Here is a 26194-nt window from a genome sequence, read left to right as displayed (position 1 = left end):
ACCACACCATGTTATAGTATTATAGTGGACAGTAACCACACCATGTTATAGTATTATAGTGGACAGTGACCACACCATGTTATAGTATTATAGTGGACAGTAACCACACCATGTTATAGTATTATAGTGGACAGTAACCACACCATGTTATAGTATTATAGTGGACAGTAACCACACCATGTTATAGTATTATAGTGGACAGTAACTATAGTATTATAGTAGACAGTAACCACACCATGTTATAGTATTATAGTGGACAGTAACCACACCATGTTATATCAATAGTATTATAGTGGACAGTGACCACACCATGTTATAGTATTATAGTAGACAGTAACCACACCATGTTATAGTATTATAGTGGACAGTAACCACACCATGTTATATCAATAGTATTATAGTGGACAGTAACCACACCATGTTATAGTATTATAGTGGACAGTAACCACACCATGTTATAGTATTATAGTGGACAGTAACCACACCATGTTATAGTATTATAGTGGACAGTAACCACACCATGTTATAGTATTATAGTGGACAGTAACTATAGTATTATAGTAGACAGTAACCACACCATGTTATAGTATTATAGTGGACAGTAACCACACCATGTTATATCAATAGTATTATAGTGGACAGTGACCACACCATGTTATAGTATTATAGTGGACAGTAACCACACCATGTTATAGTATTATAGTGGACAGTAACCACACCATGTTATAGTATTATAGTGGACAGTAACCACACCATGTTATATCAATAGTATTATAGTGGACAGTGACCACACCGTGTTATAGTACTATAGTGGACAGTAACCACACCATGTTATAGTATTATAGTGGACAGTAACCACACCATGTTATAGTATTATAGTGGACAGTAACCACACCATGTTATAGTATTATAGTGGACAGTAACCACACCATGTTATAGTATTATAGTGGACAGTAACCACACCATGTTATAGTATTATAGTGGACAGTAACCACACCATGTTATGGTATTATAGTGGACAGTAACCACACCATGTTATAGTATTATAGTGGACAGTAACCACACCATGTTATAGTATTATAGTGGACAGTAACCACACCATGTTATAGTATTATAGTGGACAGTAACCACACCATGTTATAGTATTATAGTGGACAGTAACTATAGTATTATAGTAGACAGTAACCACACCATGTTATAGTATTATAGTGGACAGTAACCACACCATGTTATATCAATAGTATTATAGTGGACAGTGACCACACCATGTTATAGTATTATAGTGGACAGTAACCACACCATGTTCTTCTATCAATAGTATTTATTGTGGACAGTGACCACACCATGTTATATCAATATTACTGGGATCAAAACATCATCACATTTCCCCTTCATCTCAGCAGGTTGATGTGAACCCACTAAAGTCGTCCTCGTTACATTACATTCAGAACGCTGGTTAAAAACATGTTAAAGACACAAACATTATACCCACAACGTCATACACTGTAATTCCACTAGATATTCATAAATACTGTGCCTCTGCCCCGCCACCAACAGGCCCCAGTAATTCCTCTTGAAGGGGAGATAACTGGGAGGAAGGGGAGATAACTGGGCCGTTGTCCAGGTCCTTTGGGAGGAAGGGGAGATAACTGGGCCGTTGTCTAGGTCCTTTGGGAGGAAGGGGAGATAACTGGGCCGTTGTCCAGGTCCTTTGGGAGGAAGGGGAGATAAATGGGCCGTTGTCTAGGTCCTTTGGGAGGAAGGGGAGATAACTGGGCCGTTGTCCAGGTCCTTTGGGAGGAAGGGGAGATAACTGGGCCGTTGTCCAGGTCCTTTGGGAGGAAGGGGAGATAACTGGGCCGTTGTCCAGGTCCTTTGGGAGGAAGGGGAGATAACTGGGCCGTTGTCCAGGTCCTTTGGGAGGAAGGGGAGATAACTGGGCCGTTGTCCAGGTCCTTTGGGAGGAAGGGGAGATAACTGGGCCGTTGTCCAGGTCCTTTGGGAGGAAGGGGAGATAACTGGGCCGTTGTCCAGGTCCTTTGGGAGGAAGGGGAGATAACTGGGCCGTTGTTCAGATGTCCAGGTCCTGCAGGTTTCCCCAGCTGGGTCCCACCTTGACCTTGGCTTTCAGTTTAACATAGAGCTTCACAGCTCTCTCCATCTCTCTCTTCACTATTTGAGCCACCTAGACAGAAAGACATTACAAACATAGAAATAGAATTTACCAGATCTCCCCATTCAAGTCAATGCCGCCATAATGGGGGGACTGGCAGCCATTGCGAGTTTACCAAATTGCCACGGTTCCATTCCTTTTCTATTTATATGGTTACAGGAAGCTTTATAAAGGTTATAGGAAGCTTTATAAAGGCTATAGGACATCAGTGTTACGTACCTGTTGTTGGGTTGTAATTTGAAATACTTGCAACACCAGAAGTGAATGGTTACATGTATGAGGAATGTTTATGGTGGGGTCGATGGGGGTTGGATAAGAAGGAGGGGCCTGGAATGTTACTAAGGGAGGGAAAAGGAAATCGCATGGCTGAGGTCACTGATAAGGGTGGATAGCTGTGGATTAGTGAGGAATGGGGACCGAGCTCAGGTCACTGATAAGGGTGGATAGCTGTGGATTAGTGAGGAATGGGGACCGAGGTCAGGTCACTGATAAGGGTGGATAGCTGTGGATTAGTGAGGAATGGGGACCGAGGTCAGGTCACTGATAAGGGTGGATAGCTGTGGATTAGTGAGGAATGGGGACCAAGGTCAGGTCACTGATAAGGGTGGATAGATGTGGATTAGTGAGGAATGGGGACCGAGCTCAGGTCACTGATAAGGGTGGATAGCTGTGGATTAGTGAGGAATGGGGACCGAGGTCAGGTCACTGATAAGGGTGGATAGCTGTGGATTAGTGAGGAATAGGGACCGAGGTCAGGTCACTGATAAGGGTGGATAGCTGTGGATTAGTGAGGAATGGGGACCGAGGTCAGGTCACTGATAAGGGTGGATAGCTGTGGATTAGTGAGGAATAGGGACCGAGGTCAGGTCACTGATAAGGGTGGATAGCTGTGGATTAGTGAGGAATGGGGACCGAGGTCAGGTCACTGATAAGGGTGGATAGCTGTGGATTAGTGAGGAATGGGGACCGAGGTCAGGTCACTGATAAGGGTGGATAGATGTGGATTAGTGAGGAATGGGGACCGAGGTCAGGTCACTGATAAGGGTGGATAGCTGTGGATTAGTGAGGAATGGGGACCGAGGTCAGGTCACTGATAAGGGTGGATAGCTGGGGATTAGTGAGGAATGGGGACCGAGGTCAGGTCACTGATAAGGGTGGATAGCTGTGGATTAGTGAGGAATGGGGACCGAGGTCAGGTCACTGATAAGGGTGGATAGATGTGGATTAGTGAGGAATGGGGGCCGAGGTCAGGTCAGGTCACTGATAAGGGTGGATAGCTGTGGATTAGTGAGGAATGGGGACCGAGCTCAGGTCACTGATAAGGGTGGATAGCTGTGGATTAGTGAGGAATGGGGACCGAGCTCAGGTCACTGATAAGGGTGGATAGCTGTGGATTAGTGAGGAATGGGGGCCGAGGTCAGGTCAGGTCACTGATAAGGGTGGATAGCTGTGGATTAGTGAGGAATGGGGACCGAGCTCAGGTCACTGATAAGGGTGGATAGCTGTGGATTAGTGAGGAATGGGGGCCGAGGTCAGGTCAGGTCACTGATAAGGGTGGATAGCTGTGGATTAGTGAGGAATGGGGACCGAGGTCAGGTCACTGATAAGGGTGGATAGCTGTGGATTAGTGAGGAATGGGGACCGAGGTCAGGTCACTGATAAGGGTGGATAGCTGTGGATTAGTGAGGAATGGGGACCGAGGTCAGGTCACTGATAAGGGTGGATAGCTGTGGATTAGTGAGGAATGGGGACCGAGGTCAGGTCACTGATAAGGGTGGATAGCTGTGGATTAGTGAGGAATGGGGACCGAGGTCAGGTCACTGATAAGGGTGGATAGCTGTGGATTAGTGAGGAATGGGGACCGAGGTCAGGTCACTGATAAGGGTGGATAGCTGTGGATTAGTGAGGAATGGGGACCGAGGTCAGGTCACTGATAAGGGTGGATAGCTGTGGATTAGTGAGGAATGGGGACCGAGGTCAGGTCACTGATAAGGGTGGATAGATGTGGATTAGTGAGGAATGGGGGCCGAGGTCAGGTCAGGTCACTGATAAGGGTGGATAGCTGTGGATTAGTGAGGAATGGGGACCGAGCTCAGGTCACTGATAAGGGTGGATAGCTGTGGATTAGTGAGGAATGGGGACCGAGGTCAGGTCACTGATAAGGGTGGATAGCTGTGGATTAGTGAGGAATAGGGACCGAGGTCAGGTCACTGATAAGGGTGGATAGCTGTGGATTAGTGAGGAATGGGGACCGAGGTCAGGTCACTGATAAGGGTGGATAGCTGTGGATTAGTGAGGAATGGGGACCGAGGTCAGGTCACTGATAAGGGTGGATAGATGTGGATTAGTGAGGAATGGGGACCGAGGTCAGGTCACTGATAAGGGTGGATAGCTGTGGATTAGTGAGGAATGGGGACCGAGGTCAGGTCACTGATAAGGGTGGATAGCTGGGGATTAGTGAGGAATGGGGACCGAGGTCAGGTCACTGATAAGGGTGGATAGCTGTGGATTAGTGAGGAATGGGGACCGAGGTCAGGTCACTGATAAGGGTGGATAGATGTGGATTAGTGAGGAATGGGGGCCGAGGTCAGGTCAGGTCACTGATAAGGGTGGATAGCTGTGGATTAGTGAGGAATGGGGACCGAGCTCAGGTCACTGATAAGGGTGGATAGCTGTGGATTAGTGAGGAATGGGGACCGAGCTCAGGTCACTGATAAGGGTGGATAGCTGTGGATTAGTGAGGAATGGGGGCCGAGGTCAGGTCAGGTCACTGATAAGGGTGGATAGCTGTGGATTAGTGAGGAATGGGGACCGAGCTCAGGTCACTGATAAGGGTGGATAGCTGTGGATTAGTGAGGAATGGGGGCCGAGGTCAGGTCAGGTCACTGATAAGGGTGGATAGCTGTGGATTAGTGAGGAATGGGGACCGAGCTCAGGTCACTGATAAGGGTGGATAGCTGTGGATTAGTGAGGAATGGGGACCGAGGTCAGGTCACTGATAAGGGTGGATAGCTGTGGATTAGTGAGGAATGGGGACCGAGGTCAGGTCACTGATAAGGGTGGATAGCTGTGGATTAGTGAGGAATGGGGACCGAGGTCAGGTCACTGATAAGGGTGGATAGCTGTGGATTAGTGAGGAATGGGGACCGAGGTCAGGTCACTGATAAGGGTGGATAGCTGTGGATTAGTGAGGAATGGGGACCGAGGTCAGGTCACTGATAAGGGTGGATAGCTGTGGATTAGTGAGGAATGGGGACCGAGGTAAGGTCACTGATAAGGGTGGATAGCTGTGGATTAGTGAGGAATGGGGACCGAGGTCAGGTCACTGATAAGGGTGGATAGCTGTGGATTAGTGAGGAATGGGGACCGAGGTCAGGTCACTGATAAGGGTGGATAGCTGTGGATTAGTGAGGAATGGGGACCGAGGTCAGGTCACTGATAAGGGTGGATAGCTGTGGATTAGTGAGGAATGGGGACCGAGGTCAGGTCACTGATAAGGGTGGATAGCTGGGGATTAGTGAGGAATGGGGACCGAGGTCAGGTCACTGATAAGGGTGGATAGATGTGGATTAGTGAGGAATGGGGACCGAGGTCAGGTCACTGATAAGGGTGGATAGCTGTGGATTAGTGAGGAATGGGGACCGAGGTCAGGTCACTGATAAGGGTGGATAGCTGTGGATTAGTGAGGAATGGGGACCGAGGTCAGGTCACTGATAAGGGTGGATAGCTGTGGATTAGTGAGGAATGGGGACCGAGGTCAGGTCACTGATAAGGGTGGATAGCTGTGGATTAGTGAGGAATGGGGACCGAGGTCAGGTCACTGATAAGGGTGTATAGCTGTGGATTAGTGAGGAATGGGGGCCGAGGTCAGGTCACTGATAAGGGTGGATAGATGTGGATTAGTGAGGAATGGGGACCGAGCTCAGGTCACTGATAAGGGTGGATAGCTGTGGATTAGTGAGGAATGGGGGCTGAGGTCAGGTCAGGTCACTGATAAGGGTGGATAGCTGTGGATTAGTGAGGAATGGGGACTGAGGTCAGGTCAGGTCACTGATAAGGGTGGATAGCTGTGGATTAGTGAGGAATGGGGACCGAGGTCAGGTCACTGATAAGGGTGGATAGCTGTGGATTAGTGAGGAATGGGGGCTGAGGTCAGGTCAGGTCACTGATAAGGGTGGATAGCTGTGGATTAGTGAGGAATGGGGACTGAGGTCAGTCAGGTCACTGATAAGGGTGGATAGATGTGGATTAGTGAGGAATGGGGGCCGAGGTCAGGTCAGGTCACTGATAAGGGTGGATAGGTGAGGAATGGGGACCGAGGTCAGGTCACTGATAAGGGTTGATAGCTGTGGATTAGTGAGGAATGGGGGCCAAGGTCAGGTCACTGATAAGGGTGGATAGCTGGGGATTAGTGAGGAATGGGGGCTGAGGTCAGGTCAGGTCACTGATAAGGGTGGATAGATGTGGATTAGTGAGGAATGGGGACCGAGGTCAGGTCACTGATAAGGGTGGATAGCTGTGGATTAGTGAGGAATGGGGGCCAAGGTCAGGTCACTGATAAGGGTGGATAGCTGTGGATTAGTGAGGAATGGGGACCGAGGTCAGGTCACTGATAAGGGTGGATAGCTGTGGATTAGTGAGGAATGGGGGCTGAGGTCAGGTCAGGTCACTGATAAGGGTGGATAGCTGTGGATTAGTGAGGAATGGGGGCCGAGGTCAGGTTACTGATAAGGGTGGATAGCTGTGGATTAGTGAGGAATGGGGACCGAGGTCAGGTCACTGATAAGGGTGGATAGCTGTGGATTAGTGAGGAATGGGGGCCAAGGTCAGGTCACTGATAAGGGTGGATAGCTGTGGATTAGTGAGGAATGGGGGCCGAGGTCACTGATAAGGGTGGATAGCTGGGAATTAGTGAGGAATGGGGGCCAAGGTCAGGTCACTGATAAGGGTGGATAGATGGGAATGGGGACCGAGGTCAGGTCACTGATAAGGGTGGATAGCTGTGGATTAGTGAGGAATGGGGACCGAGGTCAGGTCACTGATAAGGGTGGATAGCTGTGGATTAGTGAGGAATGGGGACCGAGGTCAGGTCACTGATAAGGGTGGATAGCTGTGGATTAGTGAGGAATGGGGGCCCAGGTCAGGTCACTGATAAGGGTGGATAGATGTGGATTAGTGAGGAATGGGGGCCGAGGTCAGGTCAGGTCACTGATAAGGGTGGATAGCTGTGGATTAGTGAGGAATGGGGGCCAAGGTCAGATAGATGTGGATTAGTGAGGAATGGGGACCGAGGTCAGGTCACTGATAAGGGTGGATAGCTGTGGATTAGTGAGGAATGGGGACCGAGGTCAGGTCACTGATAAGGGTGGATAGCTGTGGATTAGTGAGGAATGGGGGCCCAGGTCAGGTCACTGATAAGGGTGGATAGATGTGGATTAGTGAGGAATGGGGGCCGAGGTCAGGTCAGGTCACTGATAAGGGTGGATAGCTGTGGATTAGTGAGGAATGGGGGCCCAGGTCAGGTCACTGATAAGGGTGGATAGATGTGGATTAGTGAGGAATGGGGACCGAGGTCAGGTCACTGATAAGGGTGGATAGCTGTGGATTAGTGAGGAATGGGGGCCCAGGTCAGGTCACTGATAAGGGTGGATAGATGTGGATTAGTGAGGAATGGGGGCCGAGGTCAGGTCAGGTCACTGATAAGGGTGGATAGCTGTGGATTAGTGAGGAATGGGGGACCGAGGTCAGGTCACTGATAAGGGTGTATAGCTGTGGATTAGTGAGGAATGGGGGCCGAGGTCAGGTCACTGATAAGGGTGGATAGATGTGGATTAGTGAGGAATGGGGACCGAGCTCAGGTCACTGATAAGGGTGGATAGCTGTGGATTAGTGAGGAATGGGGGCTGGGGTCAGGTCAGGTCACTGATAAGGGTGGATAGCTGTGGATTAGTGAGGAATGGGGACTGAGGTCAGGTCAGGTCACTGATAAGGGTGGATAGCTGTGGATTAGTGAGGAATGGGGACCGAGCTCAGGTCACTGATAAGGGTGGATAGCTGTGGATTAGTGAGGAATGGGGGCTGAGGTCAGGTCAGGTCACTGATAAGGGTGGATAGCTGTGGATTAGTGAGGAATGGGGACTGAGGTCAGTTCAGGTCACTGATAAGGGTGGATAGATGTGGATTAGTGAGGAATGGGGGCCGAGGTCAGGTCAGGTCACTGATAAGGGTGGATAGGTGAGGAATGGGGACCGAGGTCAGGTCACTGATAAGGGTGGATGGCTGTGGATTAGTGAGGAATGGGGGCCAAGGTCAGGTCACTGATAAGGGTGGATAGCTGGGGATTAGTGAGGAATGGGGGCTGAGGTCAGGTCAGGTCACTGATAAGGGTGGATAGCTGTGGATTAGTGAGGAATGGGGACTGAGGTCAGGTCAGGTCACTGATAAGGGTGGATAGATGTGGATTAGTGAGGAATGGGGACCGAGGTCAGGTCACTGATAAGGGTGGATAGCTGTGGATTAGTGAGGAATGGGGGCCAAGGTCAGGTCACTGATAAGGGTGGATAGCTGTGGATTAGTGAGGAATGGGGACCGAGGTCAGGTCACTGATAAGGGTGGATAGCTGTGGATTAGTGAGGAATGGGGACCGAGGTCAGGTCAGGTCACTGATAAGGGTGGATAGCTGTGGATTAGTGAGGAATGGGGGCCGAGGTCACTGATAAGGGTGGATAGCTGGGAATTAGTGAGGAATGGGGGCCAAGGTCAGGTCACTGATAAGGGTGGATAGATGTGGATTAGTGGGGAATGGGGACCGAGGTCAGGTCACTGATAAGGGTGGATAGCTGTGGATTAGTGAGGAATGGGGACCGAGGTCAGGTCACTGATAAGGGTGGATAGCTGTGGATTAGTGAGGAATGGGGACCGAGGTCAGGTCACTGATAAGGGTGGATAGCTGTGGATTAGTGAGGAATGGGGGCCCAGGTCAGGTCACTGATAAGGGTGGATAGCTGTGGATTAGTGAGGAATGGGGGCCGAGGTCAGGTCAGGTCACTGATAAGGGTGGATAGCTGTGGATTAGTGAGGAATGGGGGCCAAGGTCAGATAGATGTGGATTAGTGAGGAATGGGGACCGAGGTCAGGTCACTGATAAGGGTGGATAGCTGTGGATTAGTGAGGAATGGGGGCCGAGGTCAGGTCACTGATAAGGGTGGATAGCTGTGGATTAGTGAGGAATGGGGGCCTCAGGTCAGGTCACTGATAAGGGTGGATAGATGTGGATTAGTGAGGAATGGGGGCCGAGGTCAGGTCAGGTCACTGATAAGGGTGGATAGCTGGGGATTAGTGAGGAATGGGGGCCAAGGTCAGGTCACTGATAAGGGTGGATAGATGTGGATTAGTGGGGAATGGGGACCGAGGTCAGGTCACTGATAAGGGTGGATAGCTGTGGATTAGTGAGGAATGGGGGCCCAGGTCAGGTCACTGATAAGGGTGGATAGATGTGGATTAGTGAGGAATGGGGGCCGAGGTCAGGTCAGGTCACTGATAAGGGTGGATAGCTGTGGATTAGTGAGGAATGGGGACCGAGGTAGGTGGAGACTTCCCCTAAAGGGGGGTGTATATATACTGGTGCTGGTGGGAACAAGTCTTTGTCTGTTCAGCTGTCTGACCCATTGGGTGAATAAACATGGTTTGAGCTTGTCCTAGTTGTCCAGTAGTTTTTACTGTCAGTTTAGAACCTAACACTGTATAAGGTCAGGGGTTAAAGGTCAGAGTGTTACCTGTATGAGGTCAGGGGTTAAAGGTCAGAGGTTAAAGGTCAGAGTGTTACCTGTATGAGGTCAGGGGTTAAAGGTCAGAGTGTTACCTGTATGAGGTCAGGGGTTAAAGGTCAGAGTGTTACCTGTATGAGGTCAGGGGTTAAAGGTCAGAGTGTTACCTGTATGAGGTTAGGTCAGTATTACCTGTATGAGGTCAGGGGTTAAAGGTCAGAGTGTTACCTGTATGAGGTCAGGGGTTAAAGGTCAGAGTGTTACCTGTATGAGGTCCTCCTCTGCGGTCTCATAGATGAGTTCATCATGAAGCTGCAGGATGAAAAACGCCCCACGATGACGTTGAACAGCCCTGCCACGACTCTCTATAAAATATAATGTATACATCAATATATACCCCTGCCACGACTCTCTATAAAATATAATGTATACATCAATATATACCCCTGCCACGACTCTCTATAAAATATAATGTATACATCAATATATACCCCTGCCACGACTCTCTATAAAATATAATGTATACATCAATATATACCCCTGCCACGACTCTCTATAAAATATAATGTATACATCAATATATACCCCTGCCACGACTCTCTATAAAATATAATGTATACATCAATATATACCCCTGCCACGACTCTCTATAAAACATCAATATATACCCCTGCCATGACTCTTTACAATACTGCGCATTAACAAAGTATTCAGACCCCTTCCGCTTTTACACATTTTATTAAAAATAATTTAGAGTCTCATAGCAAAGGGTCTGTATACTTGTAAATAAAGTATTTCAGTTTGACATTTTTAAAAACCTGTTTTTTGCTTTGTCATGTCATTATGGGGTATTGTGATGTCATTATGGGGTATTGTGTGTAGATTAATTAGGAGAGGGGGGGGGGGACTATTTAATCCATTTTAGAATAAGGCTGTAATGTAACAAAATGTGTAAAGTCTAGGGGTCTGAATACTTTCTGAATGCTCTGTACCTGGCCCTTCCAGAGCTCAGTGTATTCACTATGACACGCAGAGCTCAGTGTATTCACCTGTATGTTGGTGTGTGTGTGTTGGTGTGAGAGAGGGGCAGCAGGGTAGGTGTGTGTGTATGTGTGTGTGTTACCTGTGTGTGTGTGTTGGTGTGAGAGAGGGGCAGCAGGGTAGGTGTGTGTGTATGTGTGTGTGTGTGTGTTACCTGTGTGTGTGTGTTGGTGTGAGAGAGGGGCAGCAGGGTAGGTGTGTGTGTGTTACCTGTGTGTGTGTGTGTGTGTGTGTGTGTGTGTGTGTGTGTGTGTGTGTGTGTGTGTGTGTGTGTGTTGGGGTGGTGTGTCTATGTGTGTGGGTGTGTGTGTGTGTGTGTGTGTGTGTGTGTGTGTGTGTGTGTGTGTGTGTGTGTGTGTGTTGGTGTGAGAGAGGGGCAGCAGGGTAGGGTGTGTGTGTGTGTGTGTGTGTGTGTGTGTGTTACCTGTGTGTGTGTGTTGGTGTGAGAGAGGGGCAGCAGGGTAGGGTGTGTGTGTGTGTGTGTGTGTGTGTGTTACCTGTGTGTGTGTGCTGGTGTGAGAGAGGGGCAGCAGGGTAGGTTTCTCTCAGACATTGCTGTATGTTGACGGTAGCCAGTTTAACGATGTCTGCAGCCGATCCCTGGACTGTCGTGTTTACAGCCTGACGCTCTGCCTGAAGAGGATTCACACACACACACACACACACACACACACACACACACACACACACACACACACACACACACACACACACACACACACACACACACACACCTTACAGTTGAAGTCGGAAGTTAACATACACGTAGGTTGGAGTCATTAAAACTCGTTTTTCAACCACTCCACAAATGTCTTGTTAACAAACTATAGTTTTGGCAAGTCGGTTAGGACATCTACTTTGTGCATGACACAAGTAATTTTTCAAACAATTGTTTACAGACAGATTATTTCACTTATAATTTACTGTATCACAATTCCAGTCGGTCTGAAGTTTACATAAACTAAGTTGACTGTGCCTTTAAACAGCTTGGAAAATTCCAGAAAATGATGTCATGGCTTTAGAAGCTTCTGATAGGCTAATTGACATCATTTGAGTCAATTGGAGGTTACCTGTGGGTGTATTTCAAGGCCTACCTTCAAACTCAGTGCCTCTTTGCTTGACATCATGGGACAATCAAAAGAAATCAGCCAAGACCTCAGAAAAACAATTGTAGACTTCCACAAGTCTGGCTCATCCTTGGGAGCAATTTCCCAACACCTGAAGGTACCACGTTCATCTGTACAAACAATAGTACGCAAGTATAAACACCATGGGACCACGCAGCCGTCATACCGCTCAGGAAGGAGACACGTTCTGTCTCCTAGAGATGAATGTACTTTGGTGCGAAAAGTGCAAATCAATCCCAGAACAACAGCAAAGGACCTTGTGAAGATGCTGGAGGAAACAGGTACAAAAGTATCTATATCCACAGTAAAACGAGTCCTATATTGACATAACTTGAAAGGCCGCTCAGCAAGGAAGAAGCCACTGCTCCAATACTGCCATAAAAAAGCAAGACTACGGTTTGCAACTGCACATGAGGACAAAGATCGTACTTTTTGGAGAAATGTCCTCTGGTCTGATGAAACAAAAAAGAGAACTGTTTGGCCATAATGACCATCGTTATGTTTGGAGGAAAAAGGTGGAGGCTTGCAAGCCGAAGAACACCATCCCAACCGTGAAGCACGGGGGTGGCAGCATCATGTTGTGGGGGGTGCTTTGCTGCAGGAGGGACTGGTGCACTTCACAATATAGATGGCGTCATGAGGTAGGAAAATTATGTGGATATATTGAAGCAACATCTCAAGACATCAGTCAGGAAGTTGAAGCTTGGTGGCAAATGGGTCTTCCAAATGGACAATGACCCCAAGCATACTTCCAAAGTTGTGGCAAATTGGCTTAAGGACAACAAAGTCAAGGTATTGGAGTGGCCATCACAAAGCCCTGACCTCAATCCCATAGAAGATTTGTGGGCAGAACTTAAAAAGCGTGTGCGAGCAAGGAGGCCTACAAACCTGACTCAGTTACACCAGCTCTGTCAGGAGGAATGGGCCAAAATTCACCCAACTTATTGTGGGAAGCTTGTGGAAGGCTACCCGAAACGTTTGACCCAAGTTTAACATTTTATAGGCAATCTTACCAAATACTGATTGAGTGTATGTAAACTTCTGACCCACTGGGAATGTGATGAAAGAAATAAAAGCTGAAATAAATCATTCTCTCTACTATTATTCTGACATTTCACATTCTTAAAATAAAGTGGTGATCCTAACTGACCAAAGACAGGGAATTTTTACGAGGATTAAATTGTGAGGAATTGTGAAAAACGGAGTTTAAATGTATTTGGCTAAGGTGTATGTAAACTTCTGACTTCAACTGTTAGTAACACACAACTTAGAATTACACACAACTTAGTAACACACACAACTTAGGTTAAATCCTGTTGAAGTAATATGGCTACAGGTTCATCTGTCCTCACCTAAAGCCCATTCTGGTGGGAAGCTGCTATAGACCACCAAGTACTAACAGTCAGTATCTGGATAAATGTGTACAGAGAAGTATATTTTCTGGGTTATTTAAATATTGACTGGCTTTCATCAAGCAAAAACGTCAAACACTAACCAGAGCCTGCAACCTGGTCCAGGTTATCAGTCAAGTCTGCTTGAAACATGTTAAATGGTAGAAAATGTCAGTGAAGACACTTGCCAGTTGGTCAGCGCATGCTCAGAGTACGCGTCCTGGTAATCCGTCTGGCCCTGCGGCCTTGTGAATGTTGACCTGTGTAAAGGTCTTCCTCACATCGGCTACGGGAGAGCGTGATCACACAGTCTTCCGGAACAGCTGATGCTCTCATGCATGTTTCAGTGTTACTTGCCTCGAAGCGAGAATATAAGTAATTTAGCTCATCTAGTAGGCTCGTGTCACTGGGCAGATTGTGGCAGTGCTTCCATTTGTAATCTGTAATAGTTTGCAAGCCCTGCCACAGCCGACGAGCGTCAGAGCCGGTGTAGTATGATTCAATCTTAGTTATGTACTGACGCTTTGCCTGTTTGATGGTTCATCAGAGGGCATAACGGGATTTCTTATAAACTTTCCGGGTTAGAGTCCCGCTCCTTGAATGCGGCAGCTCTACCCTGTAGCTCAGTGCGGATGTTGCCTGTAATCCATGGCTTCTGGTTGGGGTATGTACGTACAGTCACTGTGGGGACGACGTCATCGATACACTTATTGATGAAGCCAGTGACTGATGTGGTGTACTCCTCAATGCCATCGGAGGAATCCCAATACATGTTCCAGTCTGTGCAGCAAAACAGTCCTGTAGTTTAGCATCTGCGTCATCTGACCACTTTTTTTATTGACTGAGTCACTGGTGCTTCCTGCTTTAGTTTTTGCGTGTAAGCAAGGATTAAGGAGTTGTGGTCAGACTTGCCAAATGGAGGGCGAGGGAGAGCTTTGTACTCGTCTCTGTGTGTGGAGTAAAGGTGGTCCAGAGGTTTTAACATGCTGATAGTAATTAGGTAAAACGGATTTAAGTTTCCCTGCATTAAAGTCCCCGGCAACTATTTGATTAGATTTGTTCGAATTCATTTGCAATAGAGTGCTGAGTATCGGGCAGTTAGCAAGTTTAGTAGGCTACTAATGACCAACGACGACGAGACAGCCTATAGGGAGGAGGTGAGGGCATTCGGAGTGTGGTGTTCAGGAAAACAACCTCTCACTCAATGTCACCACAGTGTGGTGAAGAAGAGGCAACAGAAATTTGGCTTGTCACCTAAAACCCTCACAAACCTTTACAGATGCACAATTGAGAGCATCCTGTCGGGCTGTATCACCGCCTGGTACGGAAACTGCACCGCCCACAACCACAGGGCTCTCCAGAGGGTGGTGCGGTCTACCCAACGCATTACCGGGGGGCAAACTACCTGCCCTCCAGGACACCTACAGCACCCGATGTCACAGGAAGGCCAAATAGATCATCAAGGACAACAACCCGAGCCACTGCCTGTTCACCCCGCTATCATCCAGCATCAGAGCTTGGAGAAGCCTAATTACCATGACTAAACGGTCACTTGTAATTTGACTGCCTTCATGACTCGTGACCGCCGGTGTGGCGGTAATATGGTCAATGCAACAGCCCTAGTCGCACCTGGACTACTGTTCAGTCGTGTGGTCAGGTGCCACAAAGAGGGACTAAGAAAAATTGGCTCAGAACAGGGCAGCACGGCTGGCTCTTGGATGGACACAGAGAGATAATATTCATGTAAATCTCTCTTGGCTCAAGTGGAGCAGAGATTGACGTCATCACAACTTGTTTTAGTAAGAGGTAGCTAACAGCTAAAGCTGAATTTACCGAGGTGTCTGTTTAAACGACTAGCACACAGCTCAGACACCCATGCATACCCCACAAGACATGCCACCAGAGGTCTCTTCACAGTCCCCAAGTCCAGAACAGACTATGGGAGGTGCACAGTCCTACATAGAGCCATGACTACATGGAACACTATTCCACATCAGGTAACTGATGCAGCAGTAGAATCAGATTTAAAACCAGTTAAAAATACACCTTATGGAACAGCGGGGACTGTGAAGAGACACACACACACTGTGTTATGTTAGCATGTTTATGTTAGCTACCTGTTTCCTGGTGTTGGTGTGTGATGTTAGCTACCTGTTTCCTGGTGTTGGTGTGTGATGTTAGCTACCTGTTTCCTGGTGTTGGTGTGTCCTGTTAGCTTCCTGTTTCCTGGTGTTGGTGTGTGATGTTAGCTACCTGTTTCCTGGTGTTGGTGTGTCCTGTTAGCTACCTGTTTCCTGGTGTTGGTGTATCCTGTTAGCTACCTGTCTGGTGTTGGTGTGTGATGTTAGCTACCTGTTTCCTGGTGTTGGTGTGTCCTGTTAGCTACCTGTTTCCTGGTGTTGGTGTGTCCTGTTAGCTACCTGTTTCCTGGTGTTGGTGTGTGCTGTTAGCTACCTGTTTCCTGGTGTTGGTGTGTCCTGTTAGCTACCTGTTTCCTGGTGTTGGTGTGTCCTGTTAGCTACCTGTTTCCTGGTGTTGGTGTGTGATGTTAGCTACCTGTTTCCTGGTGTAGCCGTTGGTGTGTCCTGTTAGCTACCTGTTTCCTGGTGTGTCCTGTTAGCTACCAGTTTCCTGGTGTTGGTGTGTCCTGTTAGCTACCTGTTTCCTGGTGTTGGTGTGTGATGTTAGCTACCTGTTTCCTGGTGTTGGTGTGTCCTGTTAGCTACATGTTTCCTGGTGTTGGTGTGTGATGTTAGCTACCTGTTTCCTGGTGTTGGTGTGTCCTGTTAGCTACCTGTTTCCTGGTGTTGGTGTGTCCTGTTAGCTACCTGTTTCCTGGTGTTGGTGTGTCCTGTTAGCTACCTGTTTCCTGGTGTTGGATGTTAGCTACCTGTTTCCTGGTGTTGGTGTGTCCTGTTAGCTACCTGTTTCCTGGTGTTGGTGTGTGATGTTAGCTACCTGTTTCCTGGTGTTGGTGTGTCCTGTTAGCTACCTGTTTCCTGGTGTTGGTGTGTGATGTTAGCTACCTGTTTCCTGGTGTTGGTGTGTCCTGTTAGCTACCTGTTTCCTGGTGTTGGTGTGTCCTGTTAGCTACCTGTTTCCTGGTGTTGGTGTGTGATGTTAGCTACCTGTTTCCTGGTGTAGCCGTTGGTGTGTCCTGTTAGCTACCTGTTTCCTGGTGTAGCCGTTGGTGTGTCCTGTTAGCTACCTGTTTCCTGGTGTTGGTGTGTCCTGTTAGCTACCTGTTTCCTGGTGTTGGTGTGTCCTGTTAGCTACCTGTTTCCTGGTGTTGGTGTGTCCTGTTAGCTACCTGTTTCCTGGTGTTGGTGTGTCCTGTTAGCTTCCTGTTTCCTGGTGTTGGTGTGTGATGTTAGCTACCTGTTTCCTGGTGTTGGTGTGTCCTGTTAGCTACCTGTTTCCTGGTGTTGGTGTGTCCTGTTAGCTACCTGTTTCCTGGTGTTGGTGTGTCCTGTTAGCTACCTGTTTCCTGGTGTTGGTGTGTGATGTTAGCTACCTGTTTCCTGGTGTTGGTGTGTCCTGTTAGCTACCTGTTTCCTGGTGTTGGTGTGTCCTGTTAGCTACCTGTTTCCTGGTGTTGGTGTATCCTGTTAGCTACCCGTTTCCTGGTGTTGGTGTGTCCTGTTAGCTTCCTGTTTCCTGGTGTTGGTGTGTGATGTTAGCTACCTGTTTCCTGGTGTTGGTGTGTCCTGTTAGCTACCTGTTTCCTGGTGTTGGTGTATCCTGTTAGCTACCTGTTTCCTGGTGTTGGTGTGCGATGTTAGCTACCTGTTTCCTGGTGTTGGTGTGTGATGTTAGCTACCTGTTTCCTGGTGTTGGTGTGTCCTGTTAGCTACCTGTTTCCTGGTGTTGGTGTGTCCTGTTAGCTACCTGTTTCCTGGTGTTGGTGTGTGATGTTAGCTACCTGTTTCCTGGTGTAGCCGTTGGTGTGTCCTGTTAGCTACCTGTTTCCTGGTGTTGGTGTGTCCTGTTAGCTACCTGTTTCCTGGTGTTGGTGTGTCCTGTTAGCTACCTGTTTCCTGGTGTTGGTGTGTGATGTTAGCTACCTGTTTCCTGGTGGGTTGGTGTGTCCTGTTAGCTACCTGTTTCCTGGTGTTGGTGTGTCCTGTTAGCTACCTGTTTCCTGGTGTTGGTGTGTCCTGTTAGCTACCTGTTTCCTGGTGTTGGTGTGTGATGTTAGCTACCTGTTTCCTGGTGTAGGTTGGTGTGTCCTGTTAGCTACCTGTTTCCTGGTGTTGGTGTATCCTGTTAGCTACCTGTTTCCTGGTGTTGGTGTGTCCTGTTAGCTACCTGTTTCCTGGTGTTGGTGTGTGATGTTAGCTACCTGTTTCCTGGTGTTGGTGTGTCCTGTTAGCTACCGGTTTCCTGGTGTTGGTGTGTCCTGTTAGCTACCTGTTTCCTGGTGTTGGTGTGTCCTGTTAGCTACCTGTTTCCTGGTGTTGGTGTGTGATGTTAGCTACCTGTTTCCTGGTGTTGGTGTGTGATGTTAGCTACCTGTTTCCTGGTGTTGGTGTGTGATGTTAGCTACCTGTTTCCTGGTGTTGGTGTGTCCTGTTAGCTACCTGTTTCCTGGTGTTGGTGTGTGATGTTAGCTACCTGTTTCCTGGTGTTGGTGTGTGATGTTAGCTACCTGTTTCCTGGTGTTGGTGTGTCCTGTTAGCTACCTGTTTCCTGGTGTTGGTGTGTCCTGTTAGCTACCTGTTTCCTGGTGTTGGTGTGTGATGTTAGCTACCTGTTTCCTGGTGTTGGTGTGTCCTGTTAGCTACCTGTTTCCTGGTGTTGGTGTGTGATGTTAGCTACCTGTTTCCTGGTGTTGGTGTGTGATGTTAGCTACCTGTTTCCTGGTGTTGGTGTGTCCTGTTAGCTACCTGTTTCCTGGTGTTGGTGTGTCCTGTTAGCTTCCTGTTTCCTGGTGTTGGTGTTGATGTTAGCTACCTGTTTCCTGGTGTTGGTGTGTCCTGTTAGCTACCTGTTTCCTGGTGTTGGTGTGTGATGTTAACTACCTGTTTCCTGGTGTTGGTGTGTCCTGTTAGCTACCTGTTTCCTGGTGTTGGTGTGTGATGTTAGCTACCTGTTTCCTGGTGTAGCCGTTGGTATGTCCTGTTAGCTACCTGTTTCCTGGTGTTGGTGTGTCCTGTTAGCTACCTGTTTCCTGGTGTTGGTGTGTCCTGTTAGCTACCTGTTTCCTGGTGTTGGTGTGTGATGTTAGCTACCTGTTTCCTGGTGTTGGTGTGTCCTGTTAGCTACCTGTTTCCTGGTGTTGGTGTGTCCTGTTAGCTACCTGTTTCCTGGTGTTGGTGTGTGATGTTAGCTACCTGTTTCCTGGTGTAGCCGTTGGTGTGTCCTGTTAGCTACCTGTTTCCTGGTGTTGGTGTGTCCTGTTAGCTACCTGTTTCCTGGTGTTGGTGTGTTATGTTAGCTACCTGTTTCCTGGTGTTGGTGTGTGATGTTAGCTACCTGTTTCCTGGTGTTGGTGTGTCCTGTTAGCTACCTGTTTCCTGGTGTTGGTGTGTGATGTTAGCTACCTGTTTCCTGGTGTTGGTGTGTCCTGTTAGCTACCGGTTTCCTGCTGTTGGTGTATCCTGTTAGCTACCTGTTTCCTGGTGTTGGTGTGTCCTGTTAGCTTCCTGTTTCCTGGTGTTGGTGTGTGATGTTAGCTACCTGTTTCCTGGTGTTGGTGTGTGATGTTAGCTACCTGTTTCCTGGTGTTGGTGTGTCCTGTTAGCTACCTGTTTCCTGGTGTTGGTGTGTGATGTTAGCTACCTGTTTCCTGGTGTTGGTGTGTGATGTTAGCTACCTGTTTCCTGGTGTTGGTGTGTCCTGTTAGCTACCTGTTTCCTGGTGTTGGTGTGTGATGTTAGCTACCTGTTTCCTGGTGTTGGTGTGTGATGTTAGCTACCTGTTTCCTGGTGTTGGTGTGTGCTGTTAGCTACCTGTTTCCTGGTGTTGGTGTGTGATGTTAGCTACCTGTTTCCTGGTGTTGGTGTGTCCTGTTAGCTACCTGTTTCCTGGTGTTGGTGTGTCCTGTTAGCTACCTGTTTCCTGGTGTTGGTGTGTGATGTTAGCTACCTGTTTCCTGGTGTAGCCGTTGGTGTGTCCTGTTAGCTACCTGTTTCCTGGTGTTGGTGTGTGATGTTAGCTACCTGTTTCCTGGTGTTGGTGTGTCCTGTTAGCTACCTGTTTCCTGGTGTTGGTGTGTCCTGTTAGCTACCTGTTTCCTGGTGTTGGTGTGTGATGTTAGCTACCTGTTTCCTGGTGTTGGTGTGTGATGTTAGCTACCTGTTTCCTGGTGTTGGTGTATCCTGTTAGCTTCCTGTTTCCTGGTGTTGATGTTAGCTACCTGTTTCCTGGTGTTGGTGTGTCCTGTTAGCTACCTGTTTCCTGGTGTTGGTGTGTGATGTTAGCTACCTGTTTCCTGGTGTTGGTGTGTCCTGTTAGCTACCTGTTTCCTGGTGTTGGTGTGTGATGTTTCCTGGTGTTGGTGTGTCCTGTTAGCTACCTGTTTCCTGGTGTTGGTGTGGGATGTTAGCTACCTGTTTCCTGGTGTTGGTGTGTCCTGTTAGCTACCTGTTTCCTGGTGTTGGTGTGTGATGTTAGCTACCTGTTTCCTGGTGTTGGTGTGTCCTGTTAGCTACCTGTTTCCTGGTGTTGGTGTGTGATGTTAGCTACCTGTTTCCTGGTGTTGGTGTGTCCTGTTAGCTACCTGTTTCCTGGTGTTGGTGTGTGATGTTAGCTACCTGTTTCCTGGTGTTGGTGTGTCCTGTTAGCTACCTGTTTCCTGGTGTTGGTGTGTCCTGTTAGCTACCTGTTTCCTGGTGTTGGTGTGTGATGTTAGCTACCTGTTTCCTGGTGTAGCCGTTGGTGTGTCCTGTTAGCTACCTGTTTCCTGGTGTAGCCGTTGGTGTGTCCTGTTAGCTACCTGTTTCCTGGTGTTGGTGTGTGATGTTAGCTACCTGTTTCCTGGTGTTGGTGTCTGATGTTAGCTACCTGTTTCCTGGTGTGTCCTGTTAGCTACCTGTCTCCTGGTGTTGGTGTGTCCTGTTAGCTACCTGTTTCCTGGTGTTGGTGTGTCCTGTTAGCTACCTGTTTCCTGGTGTTGGTGTGTCCTGTTAGCTACCTGTTTCCTGGTGTTGGTGTGTCCTGTTAGCTACCTGTTTCCTGGTGTTGGTGTGTGATGTTAGCTACCTGTTTCCTGGTGTTGGTGTGTCCTGTTAGCTACCTGTTTCCTGGTGTTGGTGTGTCCTGTTAGCTACCTGTTTCCTGGTGTTGGTGTGTCCTGTTAGCTTCCTGTTTCCTGGTGTTGGTGTGTGATGTTAGCTACCTGTTTCCTGGTGTTGGTGTGTCCTGTTAGCTACCTGTTTCCTGGTGTTGGTGTATCCTGTTAGCTACCTGTTTCCTGGTGTTGGTGTGTGATGTTAGCTACCTGTTTCCTGGTGTTGGTGTGTGATGTTAGCTACCTGTTTCCTGGTGTTGGTGTGTCCTGTTAGCTACCTGTTTCCTGGTGTTGGTGTGTCCTGTTAGCTACCTGTTTCCTGGTGTTGGTGTGTGATGTTAGCTACCTGTTTCCTGGTGTAGCCGTTGGTGTGTCCTGTTAGCTACCTGTTTCCTGGTGTTGGTGTGTCCTGTTAGCTACCTGTTTCCTGGTGTTGGTGTGTGATGTTAGCTACCTGTTTCCTGGTGTTGGTGTGTGATGTTAGCTACCTGTTTCCTGGTGTTGGTGTGTCCTGTTAGCTACCTGTTTCCTGGTGTTGGTGTGTCCTGTTAGCTACCTGTTTCCTGGTGTTGGTGTGTCCTGTTAGCTACCTGTTTCCTGGTGTTGGTGTTTCCTGGTGTTGGTGTGTGATGTTAGCTACCTGTTTCCTGGTGTTGGTGTGTGATGTTAGCTACCTGTTTCCTGGTGTTGCTGTGTCCTGTTAGCTACCTGTTTCCTGGTGTTGGTGTGATGTATGCTACCTGTTTCCTGGTGTTGGTGTGTGGTGTTAGCTACCTGTTTCCTGGTGTTGGTGTGTCCTGTTAGCTACCTGTTTCCTGGTGTTGGTGTGTCCTGTTAGCTACCTGTTTCCTGGTGTTGGTGTGTGATGTTAGCTACCTGTTTCCTGGTGTTGGTGTGTCCTGTTAGCTACCTGTTTCCTGGTGTTGGTGTGTCCTGTTAGCTACCTGTTTCCTGGTGTTGGTGTGTGATGTTAGCTACCTGTTTCCTGGTGTTGGTGTGTCCTGTTAGCTACCTGTTTCCTGGTGTTGGTGTGTCCTGTTAGCTACCTGTTTCCTGGTGTTGGTGTGTGATGTTAGCTACCTGTTTCCTGGTGTAGCCGTTGGTGTGTCCTGTTAGCTACCTGTTTCCTGGTGTTGGTGTGTCCTGTTAGCTACCTGTTTCCTGGTGTTGGTGTGTCCGGTTAGCTACCTGTTTCCTGGTGTTGGTGTGTGATGTTAGCTACCTGTTTCCTGGTGTTGGTGTATCCTGTTAGCTACCTGTTTCCTGGTGTTGGTGTGTCCTGTTAGCTTCCTGTTTCCTGGTGTTGGTGTGTGATGTTAGCTACCTGTTTCCTGGTGTTGGTGTGTGATGTTAGCTACCTGTTTCCTGGTGTTGGTGTGTGATGTTAGCTACCTGTTTCCTGGTGTTGGTGTGTCCTGTTAGCTACCTGTTTCCTGGTGTTGGTGTGTCCTGTTAGCTACCTGTTTCCTGGTGTTGGTGTGTCATGTTAGCTACCTGTTTCCTGGTGTTGGTGTGTCCTGTTAGCTACCTGTTTCCTGGTGTTGGTGTGTCCTGTTAGCTACCTGTTTCCTGGTGTTGGAGTGTCCTGTTAGCTACCTGTTTCCTGGTGTTGGTGTGTGATGTTAGCTACCTGTTTCCTGGTGTTGGTGTGTGATGTTAGCTACCTGTTTCCTGGTGTAGCCGTTGGTGTGTCCTGTTAGCTACCTGTTTCCTGGTGTTGGTGTGTGATGTTAGCTACCTGTTTCCTGGTGTTGGTGTCTGATGTTAGCTACCTGTTTCCTGGTGTTGGTGTGTGATGTTAGCTACCTGTTTCCTGGTGTTGGTGTATCCTGTTAGCTACCTGTTTCCTGGTGTTGGTGTGTCCTGTTAGCTTCCTGTTTCCTGGTGTTGGTGTGTGATGTTAGCTACCTGTTTCCTGGTGTTGGTGTGTGATGTTAGCTACCTGTTTCCTGGTGTTGGTGTGTGATGTTAGCTACCTGTTTCCTGGTGTTGGTGTGTAATGTTAGCTACCTGTTTCCTGGTGTTGGTGTGTCCTGTTAGCTACCTGTTTCCTGGTGTTGGTGTGTCCTGTTAGCTACCTGTTTCCTGGTGTTGGTGTGTCCTGTTAGCTACCTGTTTCCTGGTGTTGGTGTGTGATGTTAGCTACCTGTTTCCTGGTGTTGGTGTGTGATGTTAGCTACCTGTTTCCTGGTGTAGCCGTTGGTGTGTCCTGTTAGCTACCTGTTTCCTGGTGTTGGTGTGTGATGTTAGCTACCTGTTTCCTGGTGTTGGTGTGTCCTGTTAGCTACCTGTTTCCTGGTGTTGGTGTGTCCTGTTAGCTACCTGTTTCCTGGTGTTGGTGTGTCCTGTTAGCTACCTGTTTCCTGGTGTTGGTGTGTGATGTTAGCTACCTGTTTCCTGGTGTTGGTGTGTGATGTTAGCTACCTGTTTCCTGGTGTTGGTGTGTCCTGTTAGCTACCTGTTTCCTGGTGTTGGTAGGTCCTGTTAGCTTCCTGTTTCCTGGTGTTGGTGTTGATGTTAGCTACCTGTTTCCTGGTGTTGGTGTGTCCTGTTAGCTACCTGTTTCCTGGTGTTGGTGTGTGATGTTAACTACCTGTTTCCTGGTGTTGGTGTGTCCTGTTAGCTACCTGTTTCCTGGTGTTGGTGTGTGATGTTTCCTGGTGTTGGTGTGTCCTGTTAGCTACCTGTTTCCTGGTGTTGGTGTGGGATGTTATCTACCTGTTTCCTGGTGTTGGTGTGTCCTGTTAGCTACCTGTTTCCTGGTGTTGGTGTGTCAGGTTAGCTACCTGTTTCCTGGTGTTGGTGTGTGATGTTAGCTACCTGTTTCCTGGTGTTGGTGTGTGATGTTAGCTACCTGTTTCCTGGTGTTGGTGTGTGATGTTAGCTACCTGTTTCCTGGTGTTGGTGTGTCCTGTTAGCTACCTGTTTCCTGGTGTTGGTGTGTCCTGTTAGCTACCTGTTTCCTGGTGTAGCCGTTGGTGTGTCCTGTTAGCTACCTGTTTCCTGGTGTTGGTGTGTGATGTTAGCTACCTGTTTCCTGGTGTTGGTGTGTGATGTTAGCTACCTGTTTCCTGGTGTTGGTGTGTCCTGTTAGCTACCTGTTTCCTGGTGTTGGTGTGTCCTGTTAGCTTCCTGTTTCCTGGTGTTGGTGTGTGATGTTAACTACCTGTTTCCTGGTGTTGGTGTGTCCTGTTAGCTACCTGTTTCCTGGTGTTGGTGTGTGATGTTTCCTGGTGTTGGTGTGTCCTGTTAGCTACCTGTTTCCTGGTGTTGGTGTGGGATGTTATCTACCTGTTTCCTGGTGTTGGTGTGTCCTGTTAGCTACCTGTTTCCTGGTGTTGGTGTGTCAGGTTAGCTACCTGTTTCCTGGTGTTGGTGTGTGATGTTAGCTACCTGTTTCCTGGTGTTGGTGTGTGATGTTAGCTACCTGTTTCCTGGTGTTGGTGTGTGATGTTAGCTACCTGTTTCCTGGTGTTGGTGTGGGATGTTATCTACCTGTTTCCTGGTGTTGGTGTGTCCTGTTAGCTACCTGTTTCCTGGTGTTGGTGTGTCAGGTTAGCTACCTGTTTCCTGGTGTTGGTGTGTCCTGTTAGCTACCTGTTTCCTGGTGTTGGTGTGTCATGTTAGCTACCTGTTTCCTGGTGTGTCCTGTTAGCTACCTGTTTCCTGGTGTAGCCGTTGGTGTTGATGTTAGCTACCTGTTTCCTGGTGTTGGTGTGTCCTGTTAGCTACCTGTTTCCTGGTGTTGGTGTGTGATGTTAGCTACCTGTTTCCTGGTGTTGGTGTGTCCTGTTAGCTACCTGTTTCCTGGTGTTGGTGTCTGATGTTAGCTACCTGTTTCCTGGTGTTGGTGTGGGATGTTAGCTACCTGTTTCCTGGTGTTGGTGTGTCCTGTTAGCTACCTGTTTCCTGGTGTTGGTGTCTGATGTTAGCTACCTGTTTCCTGGTGTTGGTTTCTGATGTTAGCTACCTGTTTCCTGGTGTTGGTGTGTCCTGTTAGCTACCTGTTTCCTGGTGTTGGTGTATCCTGTTAGCTTCCTGTTTCCTGGTGTTGGTGTGTCCTGTTAGCTACCTGTTTCCTGGTGTTGGTGTGGGATGTTAGCTACCTGTTTCCTGGTGTTGGTGTGTCCTGTTAGCTACCTGTTTCCTGGTGTTGGTGTGTGATGTTAGCTACCTGTTTCCTGGTGTTGGTGTGTCCTGTTAGCTACCTGTTTCCTGGTGTTGGTGTGTGATGTTAGCTACCTGTTTCCTGGTGTTGGTGTGTCCTGTTAGCTACCTGTTTCCTGGTGTTGGTGTGTCCTGTTAGCTACCTGTTTCCTGGTGTTGGTGTGTCCTGTTAGCTACCTGTTTCCTGGTGTTGGTGTGTCCTGTTAGCTACCTGTTTCCTGGTGTAGCCGTTGGTGTTGATGTTAGCTACCTGTTTCCTGGTAGTGTCCTGTTAGCAACCTGTTTCCTGGTGTTGGTGTGTCCTGTTAGCTTCCTGTTTCATGGTGTTGGTGTGTCCTGTTAGCTACCTGTTTCCTGGTGTTGGTGTGTGATGTTAGCTACCTGTTTCCTGGTGGTGGTGTGTGATGTTAGCTTCCTGTTTCCTGGTGTTGGTGTGTCCTGTTAGCTACCTGTTTCCTGGTGTTGGTGTGTGATGTTAGCTACCTGTTTCCTGGTGTTGGTGTGTGATGTTAGCTACCTGTTTCCTGGTGTTGGTGTGTCCTGTTAGCTACCTGTTTCCTGGTGTTGGTGTGTGATGTTAGCTACCTGTTTCCTGGTGTTGGTGTGTGATGTTAGCTACCTGTTTCCTGGTGTTGGTGTGTGATGTTAGCTTCCTGTTTCCTGGTATTGGTGTGTCCTGTTAGCTACTTGTTTCCTGGTGTTGGTGTGTGATGTTAGCTACCTGTTTCCTGGTGTTGGTGTGTCCTGTTAGCTACCTGTTTCCTGGTGTTGGTGTGTCCTGTTAGCTACCTGTTTCCTGGTGTTGGTGTGTGATGTAAGCTACCTGTTTCCTGGTGTTGGTGTATCCTGTTAGCTACCTGTTTCCTGGTGTTGGTGTGTGATGTTAGCTTCCTGTTTCCTGGTGTTGGTGTGTCCTGTTAGCTACCTGTTTCCTGGTGTTGGTGTGTGATGTTAGCTACCTGTTTCCTGGTGTTGGTGTGTGATGTTAGCTACCTGTTTCCTGGTGTTGGTGTGTCCTGTTAGCTACCCGTTTCCTGGTGTTGGTGTGTCCTGTTAGCTACCTGTTTCCTGGTGTTGGTGTTGATGTTAGCTACCTGTTTCCTGGTGTTGGTGTGTCCTGTTAGCTACCTGTTTCCTGGTGTTGGTGTTGATGTTAGCTACCTGTTTCCTGGTGTTGGTGTGTGATGTTAGCTACCTGTTTCCTGGTGTTGGTGTGTGATGTTAGCTACCTGTTTCCTGGTGTTGGTGTGTGATGTTAGCAACCTGTTTCCTGGTGTTGGTGTGTCCTGTTAGCTACC

The 26194-nt window shown here is 48.3% G+C and overlaps 1 protein-coding gene across 1 annotated transcript in view; it reads right to left on the bottom strand.

The window, feature by feature from the left end:
* Positions 1-1306: 1306 nt before the first annotated feature.
* The window catches only part of polq (polymerase (DNA directed), theta), a 115328-nt gene continuing 90440 nt past the window's right edge, over positions 1307-26194 (bottom strand). The window contains exons 35-37 of the mRNA XM_045688921.1: positions 11478-11613; positions 10204-10304; positions 1307-2185 (exon numbers count right to left, since the gene is read on the bottom strand). Coding sequence (XP_045544877.1) covers positions 2072-2185; positions 10204-10304; positions 11478-11613 — 351 coding nt within the window. The 3' untranslated portion in view covers positions 1307-2071. The remainder of the gene's footprint in view (positions 2186-10203; positions 10305-11477; positions 11614-26194) is intronic.

Source organism: Salmo salar, chromosome ssa11 (assembly GCF_905237065.1).
Source record: "Salmo salar chromosome ssa11, Ssal_v3.1, whole genome shotgun sequence".
NCBI lineage: Eukaryota > Metazoa > Chordata > Actinopteri > Salmoniformes > Salmonidae > Salmo > Salmo salar.
Note: the sequence above shows the minus strand (reverse complement) of the source record. Positions and strands in the feature narration are given on the sequence as shown.